Source organism: Ursus arctos, unplaced genomic scaffold, assembly GCF_023065955.2.
Source record: "Ursus arctos isolate Adak ecotype North America unplaced genomic scaffold, UrsArc2.0 scaffold_20, whole genome shotgun sequence".
Classification (NCBI taxonomy): domain Eukaryota; kingdom Metazoa; phylum Chordata; class Mammalia; order Carnivora; family Ursidae; genus Ursus; species Ursus arctos.
This window is the reverse complement of record NW_026622875.1, coordinates 55,164,885-55,185,035: the sequence shown is the minus strand read 5'-3', so window position 1 is coordinate 55,185,035 and position 20,151 is coordinate 55,164,885. Positions and strand designations below refer to the sequence as shown.

Genomic DNA, 20,151 nt, shown 5'->3' with positions numbered 1-20,151 from the left:
TAGAGTTTAGGAATTAAGCATGAATTTAATTTGTATTTAGTAAAACCATGCCAGGAAAACTACAGTGAGGGTCAGAGATCAGCAGCCCATGGACCACATCCAGCCTTCATGTATTATTTGGTCTACACAACGTGAGAAAAATGAGAAAATTTCAAAGTTTGCACTTTTTTAAAAAACCCTAAAGCCCGGCCGGTATTACCTCAAGACACAGCTTACTAGAACTGAAAAGTCACCCCTCCCTGCCTTACACTCAGTGCTCCTCCCTCATTAACATCTCCTGCTTGGCCACATTGACATTTGAGTCTTTAGTTTTTGCTCTGTGAAAATGAAGCATGATTGGGTAAGATTATACAAGGTGAGCAGTGACTGCCCTGTTGGTTAAGAGAAATGATGCCCAACCAAGGGGAAACGTTGCTTTCATGAAGAGTTGCTTTCATTTATTTAAGTATAAGTTTAACTTTTCTATAATGCTACCATTCAGAACGTAGAGTTAAATTCTATCTTGGAGTTATCTAGTTTGTTTTCCCATTCAATGCAGACATAAAATGTTTTGATTGACAAGGAGCTCATTTCCATGCAATTCTAGTTTCTAAGTTTCTAAGAAACCATGTTTCTTAATTTTTTTTCTTTAACCCTTGCCCCAATCTGTGAAATTTTATCCAGCTCCCTCTCTTTTCCCCTGACCAGTTATCATCTGCCTTCCAAGACTGAGAATCACTAGTTTGGAAAGGGTCTGACTTCTTTGACATTTGCTTATAGTTCTTTTCTACTCTCAGTAACCCTTATATCTACATTGTAGGCATGGCCACCCAAGATCCCTTTGTGGTTATGCAAATAGCAAAAAGCAAGTTTCTTTTTCAGCTGGCCCAATTTTATAAACATTTAAATTTTAATTTTGTAAAAATTAAAAGTATACATCATAGCAAGATACTTTTGCTCTACCCATTCAGAGGCATCTCAGAAGGCAAACCGTTTTAACATGAAGAAAATTTTTATTACATTCTTAACAAAATAATAGCAGTAATGAAATGACTAATTCTGTTCCTTGCAAATACATAGCTTTCTAATATATAGCTGTAGCCATGTGAAATGTTTTGTCAGATACGTTGGTCTTTTTCGAAAATCTTTTATACTGTTTGTGTTCTGAACAGACATACTATTAGTGTTGTCCTCTACCCCTCAAAACTGAAAACAGATTTTTACATGATTTTTACTGTTCAGTCCTAGCATATATAGCATACTTTTTTCCCCCCAGGTTTTGACTATACATGTCTTCCTCAGTCTGTTTCTTTTGAACTTAGAACTTGCCATACTATCCCAGTTTTCTCAGATGTATTTCTTGAATTTTTATCCTTTCAACAAGTTCTCTTAGAGTTCACATCTGAACATTTCTATGTATGTTTGGTGTTCAGCTGGCAGCCGGTCGGGGTCTCCAGGAAGAGTTCTGACCACAACAGCCCTCTCCACTGTGAGCTCTGGTGTTCAAAGAGTCTTGGTCAATTCAGCCTCAGCACCGAAGAGAAGCAAGATACCACGGAGCCAGGGGTGTAGCAGAGAGGCTAGTCCCTCTAGGCTGTCAGTGGGTAAGGTTTTCTCTGTGAGGCTTGGGACCTCTTCTTTTGTATTCAGGCTTGGATATTGGATAGCATGGCAGACATCAGTTGGGCACTTAGAAGGTAGAAGAAAATGCAGAATTCAAAGAAAATTGAAAGGTTATAATTGAATTAGGTATCTTACCTGTAAAGTATAATTCATGTATATTTTAATCCTTTTATTTGCAGCCTTCTTACATTTGTAGAATACTATTTTACCCTTGTAATCTCATACAAACTAGAGGACTGTATTCAAATTTAACTGTATTACTGGCAATCCTTTATCAAGAGTAATTTGTTCTCAACCTCAGAACGATTGATCAGTTTTTAAGAAAGAAAAATAAAACTAACATATCAAAAATGCAAATTCTATCTTTTGTTTCCTCCATTCTGTGCTGCTGTTGCTTTGTACCAGCCCGAAGTAGTCGTATTCCTCGACCAAGTGTGAGTCAAGGGTGCAGCCGGGAAGCCAGTCGGGAGAGCAGCAGGGATACAAGTCCTGTTCGCTCTTTTCAGCCCCTTGGTAAGTACTTGGGCAGGTGTTGGGTGCATTTCTTTCCCCTGTGTTATCACCATCTGATAACCTCAGCATACGTGGCGTTTAGCTTTCTTCATCTATCTATCCCGATAGAAGAAAGAGTCAGAAGGAAATTACATGTTTGGGAAATTCCTTTGACATTTACTTGTTTTAAATGAGCAGCTTAGACCTTATACAAACAAATTGCCTCCATAATCAAGTAAATATCACACAGATTTAAACTATAGAATATTGCATTCAAGATTTATCTTAAGAAATAAACCTATACAATTTAAAGGTAATATTTAAATATTTACTCTCAAGTGAAGTATGGACCATTTTGTTTGATAAAATAAATGCTATTGGTTTTTTTTAGCAGAAATATTAACATTTCAACTTAGATATTTAACTTAGGTTATTAGAAAGAGTGCAGCAAAGTACCGTGTGAACTACTAACTAAAATGGGAGAGATTAACATTTTTTTAGTATTTTACAGTTTAATAGTCGTTTCCCATATATTTGTGTCATGTCACAGCTGTAAAACCTCTCTGTACCTGGTGATATAGATTATATTATAACCTTGACTATAATAGTATAGTTACCTCACTTACAAAAATCTTAAATGACTTTTTTTAAACTTTTAGTATTTGAGAATAATCAGAGAGGCAGAATTTTTTACACTGAAAATTTTTAGAATTTCTGCATGGTCCTTCAGCTTTTTAACTAGTACTTTATTTATATGTACATACTTAACGCCATTTCAGATTTTTTTTGTTTAATTCCATAAAATGTAGGTTACTGTAATACTTAAGGAATTTCTCCTCAGACGTCGTGATATTTAAGAAGAACATAGTTCTACTCGTTGCCTATGGGAATTATTTCCTTCAATAGACATGTTAGTGTAGGATATCTAGAGATTAATTTCTGTTCTCTGGGCCATTTCATTAAATAAATCACTAGACTGTCCTGTACCTAGAAAACCCCCATTGAGCTAGGAACACAGACAGGGATGGCCTCAGCCTTTGTTGTTTCTGTTCCAGTCCCAGGTACCAGAGTTCCCTTTCAGTACTTTGCCAGAGATATTTTTAGTTCATATACAATAGGCTGTGTATGTGCACACACACAAACATACATGGAGGTGTACATGGTATATCTTTGTGTATATATGTTTTAAGAATGAAATAAATCTTATATTTGTATAAAATAAGCATGCCATCTTGAAGGGTTGAAGGAAGTGGAGTGGATATGTGGAATGTGTGGTAGTTTAAGAGCATATGTTCTAAGGTCAGATGGCCTGGGTTCTGTACCTTCTGTACATGAGTTTCCCGATCTGTAAAAGTAGGGTCATAATAGTATGTACTTGTTAGGATTGTTTTGAAGAAGCTATAAATGAGCGAATACATGAAACAAATCCCCCAGCGCAGGGCCTGGCACACAGTGAGCACTTGGTCGTCATCATCATCGTCCCTGCCACCACTGCTGATCCTCCATCTTTTCCCCTAATGCTCAACTGCTTGCCCAGAAGTAGTTTCCTTGTACTTTAGTGGCAAGGTTCTTAAGATACTTTTAATGGTATAACACCTGCATCTGTATAATGCTAATGCTGCGGAATTATTAGAAAACATGAGATATAAAATATATAAAATATATACTCTGGGTATACAGTACAAAGAATGAATAAAAATCAAATTTTAAAAAAAAGAAAAAAAAAAAACATGAGATATCAACAAGAAACCAAAATGTGTTTCTGTACCTTTTAAACCTTGTAGTAGTCAGAGATTAGAGAAAATTTATAATCAACTATTAATCACTTAAAAAATAAACATCATTAATATGCCTGTTTTTAAAGAGAAATGGTGACTAGATTCAGCTCATAGTCTCCATTTGACAATTTAAATCACTTAAGTTTTTGTTAAATGAAGCTGTTTTCCTGATTCTAATGAAACATTCTATTTGGATTAAAGAAGATTAGATCTTTTTATTTTATAGTTTTAGAAGAATTGATTTTTATAGCCCTTTTATTTACATATGGGTACTGCACAGTAAAGGTAGCAGATTAGCCCGCTTATTACACAGGGATGAGGAGTAGCATTCCGGAAGATCAGGTTATCCTTCCCACTCACGTTGGTTGCTGTGTTTGCCTGCATTCTGCTGTGCTTACTGTGTTTATTTGGTGGATCCTTTTTACACCTCTGATGTGAATATCGCCATTCAGCAGATGAACCCCAAAGTTTGCCATGCGTTCAGTTGTAGCACAAGACCAGTGTGAAAGTCCTAAAGCATCAGAAATAAACCAGAGCTGAGCAAAGCCAAACTTCTCTGGAACTTGTACCCTAGTTTATGTTTATTTCTGTAGTCAAGTTTCAAAAAAAAGGCTTATGTTATTGCAAGCATGTGAGTGGTGCCTCTTACCACTTATCTGCAGCCACAGGTAACCATTGATTCCAGAAAATTTTCCAAAAATTTTCATCCATTGGGCATATCCATATTGGTAACTCTCACCACTTAAAAAATTATTTCTGTCAGGTAAAATTAAAACTAATATATAGCATATATTATATATACTATATATATACTACTATGTATATTATGTATAGACACCTTTCAGGGTCTGATTAAACCTTTTGTGCAGGATTCTTTCTGTTTAATCCTTTCTCTCAATCTTTTTGATCTTTTTTGCATTCACTAAGGTCCTGTGGCAAAGAAAAGAGTGATTTGTGTAATAAAAGTATTTTAACTGCTCTAATTAATATATGTAAATAAGAGTAATCTATTTCATTAAATATTAAAATGAGTCTTTCCTGGCTTATTTGTTTCTGTATGTAAGAGGAAGAATGACTTTATGGTGTTAGGAAAATCAGGATTTTAAGACATGAAATTTAAAATATGTCAAAAATAGAAGGAGACATGTCACATTTCTAGGTCTTTAGATTATTAATACTCCCTTTTTTATGTTTAAATGTGCTTTGATATTTAAATAATCTTTCACTGAATCCAGAACTTACATTCTATGAAACATTATGGAAAACGTTTACGCTAACGTAAATGAGGTATGTTATCTTTTGAACAATGTGAAGGTGGTGCGTATACTGTTTAAGAGCAAAGGCCTTGAAAGAGGGTAGATACTGAGGTGTTTCACTTACTAGCGAAACTCTCTCTGCTTAAATTTACCTATCTATAAAATGGGATAGTAATACCTGCTTCATTGGGTTCAAGATTAAAGGAGATAGGGTTATTATTGGTTACTAGTTACCATAGTGGTTTTTTTTTTTTAACTACAATGTTCATTTTTTTGTTTCATGCTTGTACTTTTGACATTTCCTTCCATTTGAATATTTGCTTTTTTTGTCTCCTGTGGGCTTATGTCTGTCCCCTTAGGTGTAAGATCTTTTGTGTGTCAAGGATGATATTATGGTGCTAATGTTCAGTTGCCTTACTCGGCAGTATTCCGATCCTTAACTAGTACTAGTAATACCAGTGTTGACTAACTCTCCTTGCCTGACTATAGTGCTGCCACTATTCCTTGTTTCTGTGGTAATAGATGAGGTTTGTATGGTCCTGTTATTCCAGCCTCCAGACACCATTCCAGATCTACTGGTGCCCTCTACGCCCCCGATGTGTATGGGGCCTCAGGTGAAGAATGAGTACATTTTCACAATCATCTGTGCATTCATCTCAGATTTTTGTCCTTTTCAGTTTCCGTTGTATTGTATATTCATGTTTTCAAATCAGTTTGTTTTTATTTAAATTTAATTTGTTGGATAATAAGTCATTTGTGATTTTTTAATTTTCCCCCAAGTAACATTTTCCCCTCCCACAATCTTATTTGGGCATTTTTCTCACTGGCAGATATTTTTTGTGCGTGTGTAACCTAAGTTATGTCATGTTTAAATATGGAATTGTTTTGTGTTCTCAGTTATGTACTTCATCTTTGTACATGTCTTGGAAAAAAAAAAAACCAAAATGGTGGATGAAGTGTTTTAATTGTAAATGGTGGTGTAGAAAGTAGTGAGGGGGAGAATCCATCTCTTATTTGTATTTACATACCTCAGAATGTTGGGCACACAGTAGGTGCTTAACAAATATCAAATGACATGTCTTAGTTTTAGATTGAAATCAGCCTATCTTGAAGGAGAAGAAATAATAATTGGAGGTTTTTTCCCTTGTAAACTGGTGTGGCTTTATTGAGCTCCCTAATCATTATCGGTTTGAGGTTTGATCTTTGTTCTGGACTACTCTGTGGCTCACCTGAATGGATGAGATTTGTCTGACTGATAGAGCTGGATTAATTGCAAGGGCTGTAGATTCCCAAGCCCTTAGCCAGCCATTCTTTCTTCTAACTTCTGGTCATAAATGTATCATAGCTACTGTTCTTTAAATTTATTTTCCATACACTATGAGTAGTAATTTTAATTGCCTTTACTGTTTTATTTGACCAAAAACCAAATGTACCCAGAAAATACAGAATTGCTTTTAAAATGCTTTGCCCCATTGGTTTTTTTTCCCCCCTCCCCTTAAGGATCTTAAAGTTTCCAGTGTGACACTGTTAACATTTATGACTCTCTGAAAGCTGTTTTCCTCCTTCTGATGAATTAGGTCCGGGGTATGGGATCAGCCAGTCAAGCCGACTGTCATCTTCTGTCAGTGCCATGCGAGTCCTGAACACAGGTTCTGATGTGGAGGAGGCGGTAGCAGATGCCTTGGTACTCTTCTCCATTTCCTTATCATTATAGATGTTCCCATTATGAAACTAATGTATGGGTAAGGCAGTCCACCAATTCGGGAAAGGACATGGGAAAATGTTTGTGGATTAAATCTAGGAAGATCAAATGTGGACAGTGTAAAAAGCAGAGCAGTATAATCAATTCTTGATCTTTATTCTTGGCCAGAATTTTAAGCCAAGGCTAAAAGTAATTGATGGCATGTCAGGAATATAAATATTGATGTCATTAATATGGTGATGTGTTTTATGCACTATAGTACCCTAGGAGTAAGGGTAGATTAGATTAGTACATAAATGTGTACGCTACAAGCATATATTTCAAAGCTTGCTTAACTTTGAGTATTTAGGGATTGTGTTAGCTTGGGGTAGGATTTTGTTTAGTCTTACTTATATTTTCTGAGCTGAGAGAAAGTACAACTTCAAGACAAATGATAATTAGGATATCCTCCTGGCTCTTTATGTCTGACACATTAAATAGTGAGATTTAAAAACATCGTCCACAGATCCATGATAGTTTTTCAGAAGAGTGCTGCACATATTTCACTGTTGTTTTTCTCACTTAAAATTACGAAGGAAGTATCACTTGAGCAATGACTGTAATTGGCTTTTGCCAATTTCACAAGTCAATTCAGTATGACACTTTCTCTTTCAAATTCTATTAATCCAATGTTTGAGGAGCATTTACTCAGTTTCTTACACAGAACTTATAAAAGGCCTCATTTTTGTTTTGAAATAAAAAATACATTATGCCTTTTAAGACTGTATATCACATCTTAACCAGTGTTGATATGATTTATGCCACATATATTTGAAAAATAAGTTTTGAAAAATATTCATTGGTCATAGCTATAATACAATAAATGTAATCACATATGTAGTTCTGCTCTAACAGTCTACATGTGCTGAATTTTTCCCTTTATCTCAGCCATTTGATTAATTTCTTATAAATATAACTAAGTAGGAACTTTGTTCTCTTGGGCATGGGATATATTGATCACGTCTTGTTCCGATGAACTTAAATCAGTCAGATGCTTTAAATTTACTGTTTTTTATCAATGTACGTCTCAAATCATATTTTCTAGTTTCTTTTTAAATGGAAGATTTGCCAGTTAAATTATGCTCACATAAATTTTATGAATTGAATGGGTTATTCTTGAACTATTACTTATAATACTAAGATGTGTTTGAAGTATGTAAGGGCCAAAAGCTGAATGCCAATAATTTGATTCTGTCTACTTCCATTATTTGCATAGCATAGATATTCCAATTATAACTATTAATTTCTAGAAAAAAATCTTTCAATTACTAAGCCTAATTTGCACCTTGGGAAAATCACAGAAACAAAGTTAACTTTGGAAATGACATAAGGATTCAAATAGAAAATTTGAGGGGCATCTGGGTAGCTCATTTGGTTAAGCGTCCAACTCTTGATCTCAGCTCAGGGCTTCATCTCAGGGTCATGAGTTCGGGCCCCACTTTGGTCTCCACACTGGGCGTGGAGCCTACTTTAAAAGTAAAGAAAGAAAATTTGAGTTTCTTTAGGAAAACTGGTTATGGGAATATTTTTGTAGCTTAGGACTAAAGGATATTGGCAAGGTTGAAGATATAGTCTGCTAATAAGCAGTTCTCATGTATCTATATATTAAAAAATTTAATGTTTCTGATTATGGGCATTGTTTATGCCTGCTTCATTGTGCTGTTTAGCAAAATGTTCTTCATTATTTTCAATTTTTCTCTTTAAAAATTTACTGCTCTCAGCTCTTAGGAGACATACGGACTAAGGTATAGACATTGCTGTTTTCTGACATCTTATGATACCATAACTTTTTTCTTTTGCTTCATCAGTTTAACAGATGATAGTCTTCTAGAAAATATTCAAGTTGAAGTAGTAACATCCTTTAATACATCCATTATGCTGTATATATGATCATCAATAGGGAGATGCTCCTTGAACAGAATGTCCTATAGGGGTTCTTGTCCTTCCAGTGGGACTACTCCATACAAATGAGATGTTACTCACACTGATGTCTGTAACAAAACAGATGCTGGAGCCCAACACAGGAGATACCACATTAGCACTTTCTAAATTAAATTGGTGTCTCTAAATCAGTAAGAGACGTTCAGTGATGGAAATGTCTTTATAAAACTATTTTGAATTAAATTCAAGTTACTTTTTGTTTTTAGATTTTAGACTTCGGGGAATTTGTAGCCACTAGAACTGTTTTAAGTTATTATGCTTTTTAACATGTTTCATAGGAATGTCTTCACTGCTCATCAGCCTAAATTCAAATATCAGATTACATAAAGATACATTTCCAGTCGTTCCAAGGAAATCTCAAATAAGCTATTTACTCTGTCTCATTTCACTTTTATTATGCAAGGTATAATTAGCAGTTACATATATTAAATGATAAGCCTGAAGAAATCAAAGGAATCTAGATAGGCTTTCTTGCATTTATTGAAATAGATGGTATAGACCCATTGGGAAAAACATGGAGGACCCTCAAGGAGCTTGCCTCCTATAAATAATAGCAAGCAAAACAGGTTCTCATCATTCTTTGTCTGTGTTTCACTTCTGTAGGAGACATGAGGGTTGGGTACAAAGGAAGAAAGTGTGGCAAGAGAATTGGTAACAGATGTAAAAAGGGAGACTAGAGAAGAAGGCAGACAGGAAAAATAGAAGTCGTATAGGAAAATGTGTTTTCCTGATCCATTCTCATCCTTTAAAAAGTAATATTCTCTTCTTACCAATTCAAATTTCCAGTAGTTTCTGTTCATTTATAGTCTAGTAGTTCTTGGTTTCCATGAAAAAGAAAAGAGGCAAAAACCCACAATTTGACTCTTCCCACTTTAATATCCAAACTTTCATATAGCCTTATTCTGTTTCTACTATGTCCTGTGGTTTAAAAATATTTCGTCTACTAACTTCTAAAACATGTTTTCTGAAGCAAAACTAAATATTGATAATAAAATCAATTATCGATTGATATAACATTGATAATTTTATTATTACAGTGATTAGCCGCATGCTTGGTACTGATTTTAAAACAAAAACCAGTCTTTTTGTGGTCAGTCGAAATTATAAAATACCAGTATATTCTTTTGGCTACTGCTAATGAGAGCCTTTATGTATAACAGAAAAAACCTGCTCGAAGAAGATATGAATCATATGGAATGCATTCAGATGATGACGCCAACAGCGATGCATCTAGTGCTTGTTCAGAACGTTCCTATAGTTCTCGAAATGGTAGTATTCCCACATATATGAGGCAGACGGAAGATGTGGCAGAAGTCCTCAATAGATGTGCTAGTTCCAACTGGTCAGAAAGGAAAGAAGGCCTCCTGGGTCTGCAGAACTTATTAAAAAATCAGAGAACTCTAAGGTGAGTTGTGTTGTCTTAAAATAACTGTCCTGTCAGGTTAGCACTTTTCAACCTGCCTTTGTTTCCATAACATCTTAGAGAGATTAGTATGGGAACAGACTTGTTTTAAATTCAGAAGATGGCATCAGAATATTTTCCCAAGCTTCAGGACCATCTATACTATCTATACTAGAAATTTTTACTTAAAAGGAAACTTTATTCACAAATAGAAGTTCATGAAAAAAGGTATTAATTTTTTAAATTAAAAAAAATAATAAAGTATATGTAAGATTAAAACTGGCCAGTTTATTAAAATTCATTCCTGATAAGTTTTTCAGTGAGAGGAAAGAATGTTTATGCTCACTTGAACCTGAAGGTATATTCTCAGCGTTCATGTAATATGTGAGTCTTAGTGTAATACAAAATGGAATTGGAGTGAATTTCTCTTAACTTTATATTGCTTTTTAGTTTGTTCGATTTGGTTTGATTTGATTCGTTTTCCTTTTCTAATGGCTTTTACTTGCTTTTCGCCCCTAAATTCTTTATTGTCTTTAATCTGTGTAATGTTTTAAACTTCTCCAGTCAACCCCTTTTAAGAACCTAGATTCAGATTATTCATAAGTTTGAGTGTAGTGGAAAAATTAGAGGGCTACTTCCTGACTTGATACCTGAAATCAGGGTTAGAGTTGCTGACTACATTTTTACTTTAGGAAGTATTATAACTATTTAATTTAAAATAGACATTCATCTGTGTACTGCCTAATATATTTTAATGTTTGCATATCACACTTCATGAATCATTACAGTAAATCATAATATTGTTCCTAACCCCATCAAGATTAGGTTAATATTAGGTTCAGTATATCATTATCAGTTGCAAGGGGTAGGCATAGTGTAGAAAGATTTTAGCCCTCAGGTGGCCAAATTTAAGAAAACATCTTAGCATTTAAAGGATAAAATTCGTGTGCTGGGAATGTCATTTGTACAGTTTCCCCTGTCATACTACATTAATGAAATATAGTTCTTTTTATAAAACTTCTAACTTTTAAAATAATTTGGGTTGCAACAGAATTATTGTTGCATTTGATAAATTTGTATTTATCCCTGATAAGTAAGTCCCACAAATTTTTTGATTTGGAGGACTGTTTTGTTTTGTTTTTTTTATAAGAAGCCTAATTATGGCTAAGGTTATTTTTAAATGAATTCTTCCTTCAGCAAGGTATTAATAAGCTACTTTTGGGGCACCTGGGTGGCGTAGTTGGTTAAGCATCTGACCTCGGCTCTGGTCATGATCTCAGGGTTATGGAATCAAGTCCTGCCCCCGTGCCCCCCTCCTTGGGCTCCCTGCTCAGCAGGGCATCTGCTTCTCCCTCTCCCTCTGCTCCTCCCCCTGCTTATGCTCTGTCTCTCTCTCAAATAAATAAATCTTGTAAGAAAAAGATATTAATAAGCTGCTCTATTATTTTGACAGTCGAGTTGAACTGAAAAGATTATGTGAAATTTTCACAAGAATGTTTGCTGATCCTCATGGCAAGGTATGTTTTAGTATTTAAGATTGTTTACTCCTATGGAATGTCATTTGTGGACTGCCAAAAAAAAAAAAAAGTAAAATAATAGCAAAGTACTGTAAGCCATTTTTGTTTTATTATTGCCCCAAAATGGTAATAATCTTTTCAGACATAATTGAAATTGTTTGATATCATACATAATTTAGAAATTGCTCTCTGGTAACCATTTAAACTTTTCCAGAGATTGTCTAAGACTATAAGCTGAGGGGTATAGTAACAAGCATGACTCAGAATTAATCAAACTGAATGTGCTTGTATCACTAGAAACTTCTTACTGTTTGTAAAGGAAAAAAAATGGGTAAGTTGAAAAAAGGTCTTTTTAAGAACTTTTTATTGTTTTCTTCTTTTGCAGTGTTAATGTAAATATATTCTTACCTTAAAAGAGTAATTGTGTAGAAAAGAATTGCCATTAAATAACACAAAAGCACAAATTACCATGTTGGCCATAGTTTGGTAGTAACATTAAAAAAAAAATTTCGTATGTTGAAGTAGTCTATAAAAATTTTCAGAACACTGTTTAATTTTTAATGTTGATTAAAACATACTTCGTTTTAAGCACTTAGGCATAATCTGCATGTGTACCAGGAAATTTTGGTTCACCTTGCAGGATAGTTACTGTTGTAAAATGTATTTGGTTACTCTCTTTTCAGGAATGTGTCTGACAATGGTGAAACTTTATTGTCTTTTTTTTAGGTTACCAGTTGTCTGCATGAGAATTTCTAACCTAAGTGAGAGGGAGGTGTGGAAGGGAAATTATAAAAAAAAAATTAATGAATTTCACCTTATTTTTTTATTGTCTTCACTTTATTGTTGCACATATCATTCTCATTTTTTTCTATTTTTGATATTTTCATTATTTGCAACACTAAAGATAATAAAATCCCACTTTATATATAAACTAAAATCCAGCTAAAGATTATTAATTGCTTCTACTTTAAAAGTTTTCAAAGGTTATCCACTTTTTATCCAAGAATGCAAGATTCCATTACAGAGAAAGATGAAAAAACACTTCATAAGCAGTTTGTTTAAAATTTATAACTTTCAGGGGTGCCTGACTGCCTCAGTCAGTGAAGCTTTCAACTGTTGATCACAGGATCAGGAGTTCAAACCCCACATTGAGCCTAGAGGAAATAAATAAATAAGTTAATTAATTAATTAATTAATTAATAAAACTTTCAAACTGCACATGTAGGTAACTGTACCATTTTACACTTACATTGCTACCACTAGTTACAGCTGTAGGACTTGCTTTAATACAAAAATTTCTATAAATCCTGAACACATTAATTGTTGATATATTTTCTTGGCAATATAAATCAAAGGACAAGAAAATTGTGATCTGGGTGGACCTCTTTTAAAAAACAATATTTTAGTAATTATCCGTGCAACTTTAAAAAATAGAATTTTTTTAAAGATTTTTTTTGTCAGAGAGAAAGAGAGCACAAACGGGGAGCAGCAGGCAGAGGAAGAAGCAGGCTCCCTGCTGAACAAGGATCCCAATGTGGGACTTGATCCCAGGACTCTGGGATCATGACCTGAGCCGAAAGCAGACGCTTAACTGACTCAGCCACCCGGTGTCCGTAAAAAATAGAATTTTAAAACATCTTCAATAAGTGATATAATTCTTGCCTACTGGAAGGTATAAGACCAAGGCTGGATTATTTCTTGAAGTCCCAGTTTATTTTTTGCTAGGATAATAATACAATTTGTTTGGATGCTAGAATTTATACGGTAATAAAAAACACTTTAAAGAGTCTCTTAGAGATTAAATAGGAAAGTTGAGTTTGATGTTGGGAAAGGAACTGAACTGAGCACATATGCTTGTCTTCCCTTAATAGACATCTAGAACCAGATACAGTCTTCCCTAGAATTGTCACGAAGGTGACTTTTTGGTTTTTCTTCATCAGGTTTTTTAACTATATGCAATTCTTACTGACCCATCTGGTTTTGTTTGTTTGATTAGGTTTTTGGCATTTTAGTTAGTTCAGTGAAGACCAATGCAATAGAAAGATTTTTGTTAATTTGTTTCTGCTTGACTTTTGTTTGGTGATTGTCTGTCAGAGGCTCTGCCAATGTAATTCATTAAGAATAAGCTGGAATGTCACCATACTGTGCTGAGTTTAAAATGTCAGGGTTTGGGGCACCGGGGTGGCTCAGTTAGTTAAGCATCTACCTTCAGCTCAGGTCATGGTCTGAGGGTCCTGGGACTGTCCTACGGCTGGCTTCAGGCTCAGTGGGGAGTTTGCTTGTCCTCCTCCCTCTGCCCCTTCACCCGCTCATACTCTCTCTCTCAAATAAATAAATAAAATCTTGTAAAAGAAAAATAAATAAAATGTCAGGGTTTGATTTGAGCTTTTGCATTATGTCCTGATATTATTAAAATAGCAGATCTCTCCCTCCCCATTTTTTAAATATATCTTTATAAAGTACCAACAGTTCCATCTTCAGGATCAAGCAACTGATTTTGATACTTTCTTTTCTTTCCAGATACAGTTTTGTTTTTTTATCAGAAGTAGGCCATTTTTTGTGCTGTAAAGGGCCAGATAGTAAATATTTGCAGCTTTGTTTGCTGTAAGGATCTCTGTCACCACTACCAAACTCTGCCATTGTAGCACAGAGGCATCTAGATAAACAATATGTAAACAAATGATTATGGCTGAGTTGCAAAAAAAACTTTATTTATGAACATTGACATTTTAAGTTTCATGTAAATTGCCTTTTTAAAAAAAACTTTTAAAATCATTTAAAAATGTAAAAACCATTCTTAACTTGCAGACTGAAGATTGCTGATCCCTGTTTTCTATGCTCAGTTCTGGGTTATTAACACTACAGTAGAAACATATGTCCAAAAACCTCTGCTGGCAGAGCTCATGCCACCAATTGAAGGTTAGGATTCTTTTTTTTTTTTTTTTAAAGATTTTATTTATTTATTTGAGAGAGAGCACAAGCAGGGGTAAAGGCAGAGGGAGAAGCAGGCTCCCCGCTGAGCAGGAAGCCCTCTGCGGGGGCTCGATACCAGAACCCTGGGATCATGACCTGAGTCGAAGACAGACCCTTAACTGACTGAACCACCCAGGTGCCCTGAAGGTTAGGATTCTTAAAGGGAAAAAATGTACAGGCCCCTGGGTGAAACACCTGTGTGTTCCGGTATTTCCCTGCCATTCTCCATTACTGCTCAGTGCTGCCTTATAATCCTCCTCCTCTCATCTTTCTCTTCTGTTCTCCAAAGAGGCCATGTCAAATAGTTTCTCTCCTCAAAACTGCAGCCCATTCACCTCCCAACCTGTGTTATGCCCCAAGCATGTATCCTGGCTTCTTAGCTTACCTGGAAAATGGAAAGCATCAAACAGAAACTCTCATTTCCTGCCTCCAGACCAGCCATTGTAACTACACAGAAACCCATTTTTTCTACCCTCCCTCCTATTGAAATGGAAGGAGGTCTCACCTTGAAGCTGTTGTTAGCCACAATATTCTTTTGGTCCTAATTTTTTGCTGTTATGGTCTCATCTGCTTGGCTTCCGTGAGTTTCTCATAAATTCCATTTGCTGGTTGACATTTCTTTTTGTTATCAACTTTATTTTTGGTTATTCAATGTATCTTTTCTGTCTCCTTAAGGAATGTGATGTGTCTGTTGTTGAATTGCCTGTTGTGTCCCATCCAGTCTCCCTCACAGTCTTTGTCTTGCAGCACCTATCTCTCTGCGTGTTTTACTAAGTGTTGGTTCTGCATAGATTCTTGCCCTAGGCTCTCTTCTTTCATTCTGTACCTTATCTGAAGCTGCAGTTATCACTTGTTGTAACCTAATGACTCCCAAAAGTGTACTTCCAGCCCATATTTTTCTCTTATGCTTACTTAGTCACATGTCTTATCGGTCATCTTCAACCTCAAAACTACTCTTCCTCCTGTGTTGCTTGATCTCATTAGATGAAATCTCCATTCCCTCATTGCTCAAGTGAAGGTTTTGGGCATCATTCTGGAAGCTCACCTGATCCTTATTGATTCAGCCTTCTGACTGTCTCTCCATTCTCACTGCTAGTTCAGGGCACCGTGATCTTTAGCCTGTTGCACCTCCTCCACACCGCATCCTTCAGTAATCTCTCTATGAAAGGTAAATCTTCTCTTCCAGCTTAAAACCCTGCAATTACTACTCATTACCCTCAAAAAAATGTCAAACAAAGCCTATCATCTTACTTGTCGTTCCTTCCTAACTCTCACCCTAGCGTAGACTATGTCCATGTCCCCAAAGGAGCCATGCACTTTCTTCTCATAGCCTTGAAAAATGCTGTCAGGGACACTTCTTTGTCTTCCTCAAGCCTGGGTTAGCTCTCCACTACTAGTGAATTGTAGTCACTTAATCAGTAACTTCAACTGTCCTGAAACCTCACGGGGCAGAAACTGTCTGAAGCCTTCCCCCAGAATGGGCCACAGTGTTGAGGAGGAGACATCTCATACCACTAGCTTAGTTAGGTGAATTTTCTGTGTCTTTTTTAGGTTAAAATCAATATTTCAGTCTCTGTTAATACCTTCTGGACAATAGCCTGCTTCCATGATAACTGAAAGTTGTTCTCACTTAGGTCCAACACAATTGAGACTATCTACTGTCCTCAGCAGAAACAAGATACTTAGAGAAACGGGTTGTGGGCAGCCCCATCCACTTTCTACCATCTACTGTCATATAGGATCTCCTTCTCCAGCCCCCAGAATATTTCCCTCTTACATATTTTAGAATATCAGGCGAGCTTTAGTATACAGTGCAGCCACTCCAGAAAGGAAGGGCCAGGGGAGAGCTCTTTCTGAACACCGTTGAAATAGGTGCTGGATTTTTTCCTGGGACAGGATTGGCAAATATAGTTTGCAAGCTGAAATTACTTGATGCCTATAACTTGATAAACTTTTTTTAACCTCAAATACCAGTATGGAAATAAGTGGTGATGGATGATGATGTACGTATGACAGTAATTTAGAACATAAGCTGCAGATGTTTGATTTAAAGCCTGTTAATATTTTTCTAGAGAGATGGTACAACACTGTGATATCAAGTATGGATAGTAGAGCTAGACTACTTGGGTTCGAATTCTACCTCCAACCCTTATTAGCAGTGTGTGCCTTAGTTTCCTTATCTGTAAAATAGAGTTCATAGTAATACCTACCTCATAAGATTGTGAGGATAATTAAATGAGTTAATATATGTAAAACCCTAAGTACACACCAAACACTGTATAAGTTTTTTAAAACTAAGTTTGAAGAATGAAGGAGTTCAGGGAAGATTTTTATTTTGACTCCTCTAGAATCATTTTTTTCCCTCAAATGTATTAAGTGTCAGATGCCGAAAGTTACCTTATGTGTTCTGACATTTGCCTCTGAAGGAACTGTTTGAAAAGAGCCACCTTCACTGAGATGCATGTTTTGAAGTGGCATCTTATGATCTGTATTATCCTACCTCTTGAAGTCATACCATTGAGTCTTGAACAGCTAGGAATTCAATCTGTGGCTACTAAAATGGGACGCAGTTGGGTGCCCGGGTCGCATCTGGTCTCCTAAAGAGTGTTCTAGACAGCAGAGCTGGTTGCAGTCCTAGGATCAGGAGACCATAATGCACATCTTACCTGGGGAAAACTTAAAGTTGTAGTATAAACCGTTACTTTTTATTTCCAAACAACTGTAGTTGTTCTAAACCTTCACAGATATCACTTAACTTGTAAATGTTTCTTCTGAAGAGGAAAAAAATAAATTTAGATACTGAACTTCAGAAGTAAATGCTGGCACTGTTCAGAAATGGGGGCAGGTGTCTTAGTCTTAGATTCTTTCTAGAAGTTGAGCCTCAAGGATATTAGGGTCTGGAAAAGAAGTTGATTTTCTGGGTTTTGTTTTTAAATTTCTTTGGCAAGGACGTGAGGGAGAAACACAGGAAAATCACATGCTCTTCTCTCATACTATTCATTTAACTCTTGTTTTAAAAACTGTTTTGAGTTTATCATAAAACTTTGAAAAACATTTGTCACTTTTATTTTCTAAGTGTTTTTCTTCCATACAGGAACTTTGCATTGATGGCGACTAATTTGTGTGTTTTTCTTTTTTTTCTTTTTTTCTTTTTGCATGCTGTCCCCTGTGTTGGAACTCTCAATAGAGAGTAAGTTGGTTCAATATTTGTTGGAAACCTAACTTTACTGCATGACTGTGAAATTAACCCTTTTTCTCTATTTTTCTCTCCCGAAGAGTTCATGCAGTGTTGGACCCTTTGCAATCCACGAAATGCTATTTGCAGTTATGCAAACTGTCATTCTGTTTGGAGATGTGCTTTTTAATCTACTAATTAATCTAATTTGATTATGTTCTTCTGTTCTATATTTGATGACTGGCACACCTAAGATGTAGGTGAGATTGAGAAAAGACTGCCTCAACTGTAATAGCTCCAATATTACCACTGTTTTCCAATAAAGTACACTTGCGAGATATGTGGAATTATAAACTGATTCCATTGAAGGTTGGTTCCATCGAATTATAAAATAATTCCCAGGTTTCACAATTATTAAAAAAGTCTTTAGTCTCAACCCCCCCATAAGTACTTTCTAATATTCTATAAATGTCATTTCGTGAAAGCAAACAGAACAGTTTATGGAGCAGTAGTTCTCAAATTTCTACTTTCCACTTCATTAATTTTAGAGAAGGAAATGGGAAGATATCAACATCTAACAGTGAACTCTGTGATAGGGCAGTCAAGTAAGAAATTTTATGTGAAATTCCAAATATATGTTTCAGATAGATGCTATATTATATAGGCATGTATCTTATTACTTAGTAAGTACTATTGATAGGATTTAAGTATTTTGAAAAGTGATAGAATTCTGTATGTGGAGTACTATAAATAACATGTCTACATTTTTGTTCATGTGAAGTCTCATTATATAATCAAAAGAAATTTCTACTTAGGAGAATCAGAGAAGTCTTCTTAAAGAAAATAGCAGTTCAGATCTTGGCAGGAACATAAACTTTGGATATGTCAGCATGAGAAGAAAGGGCCTCCTGGAAATGACTGGCATGAGTCCAGAGAAATGGGAGATGACAGAAAAGTTTATAGGAGAGAAAGAAGTTAATGTTGGCTGGGATGAAGGGAAGATATTATGCATCTTCCCTTGCCATTGAGAAAAAAGGGCTAGCTACCAATTACAGGGTAAGTTTCCACTTAAGAGAAAATCCTTACTCTTTAAGGAACTTTTTCTAACTTTGAACTTGGTTCTAATTAATAATGCAAGACTATATAAAAATAGAGGCTTTATTCTCAAATGTTGTATGTTCCAGATGAGAAAATGATGTAAATACAGAAAAAGTTAAATAGCACCATAAAGCTAGTCCCACAACAGGTTCCAACTGGCTATATTCTAACATGGTCTAAGAAGCTTTTTGGCTGGGACTTGAATGGTAAACTTTATAACAAGTCACATGCTGTGTGTAAATAGAGGGAGTATGGTAGGAAATCAGGAATGTGGTGAGATGTGCTCAGGGACAAAGACTTTGTTACCCGATAGTCCAAGTTCAGTTTGAAGAGTTAGAACATTGTCTAAGCATTTGAGACATTATTTTGTAGACTATTCTGTAGGCAGTGGAGGATTTTGTTTCTCTCAAAAGAATGATACCACAGTCTGAGGGTGAGAAAGAAGCATGAGTTCGCCTGCTGCCTGTTCTGTGAATAAAGTTATATTGGAACACAGCTGTGCTCACTTGTTTGCATACTGTCTGTGGCTGTGCTACAATGGCAGAGTAGTTGTGATAAACGCTATATGACCTGCAAAGCCTAGAATATGTACTTACCTGGTCTCTTCCAGAAGTCCAGACTTGAGATCAGAAAGACCTGGTTCCTACAGTGATGGACAGATTTGGGAAAGGCCAAAAGAGAGCTATTTTAGAGGTCGTGGGGCCTATTAGGCTAGAGCGAAGTGGGCCTGTTAAGGAGCAGAGTGGGCCTGTTAAGGTCACACTTTTGATGAAAAGCAAATCAGGAAGAAGTCTGGCTCTTAGTCACTGCATATTTAGAATTCAGAAGGAAAATGTTGGCAACAGAAATGAAAGACAGAAGGGAAATAATAAGAGGAAAGCAGTGGCAAGCTATAGAATGGCCAGGCATACTAAGCTAATGAAAAAGCTACTACTTTTCATGATTAGGAGATAATTGGTGGGAAGGAAACTGAAGGAGAAATTCTTGAGACTTTCTGTAGCTGTAAGCAAAGGATTTATATTGAGGAGACCGTACTGTAGAGAGCAAGAATCCAGAATAGAAAGATCAGTCTTAAAGAGGAATAAAATTGGCTCTCCCTTATAGAAACGATCATTAGAAGGATGGCTATAGAGGAAATGAAAGTGGGGGGAAAGTTAGTGGAAGAGTTTTATGTTG

The 20,151-nt window shown here is 35.7% G+C and overlaps 1 protein-coding gene across 43 annotated transcripts in view; it reads left to right on the top strand.

Moving 5' to 3' along the window:
- The window catches only part of CLASP2 (cytoplasmic linker associated protein 2), a 175,042-nt gene that overhangs the window by 107,471 nt on the left and 47,420 nt on the right, over positions 1-20,151 (top strand). For 24 of the 43 annotated variants that reach the window (XM_057315836.1, XM_044383240.3, XM_044383235.3 and 21 more), the window contains 6 exons: positions 1,413-1,583; positions 2,008-2,115; positions 5,680-5,742; positions 6,706-6,812; positions 9,971-10,215; positions 11,666-11,729. In XM_057315836.1, coding sequence (XP_057171819.1) covers positions 1,413-1,583; positions 2,008-2,115; positions 5,680-5,742; positions 6,706-6,812; positions 9,971-10,215; positions 11,666-11,729 — 758 coding nt within the window. The remainder of the gene's footprint in view (positions 1-1,412; positions 1,584-2,007; positions 2,116-5,679; positions 5,743-6,705; positions 6,813-9,970; positions 10,216-11,665; positions 11,730-20,151) is intronic. The other 19 variants (XM_026496670.4, XM_044383243.3, XM_048216073.2 and 16 more) reach the window with 1 other exon arrangement.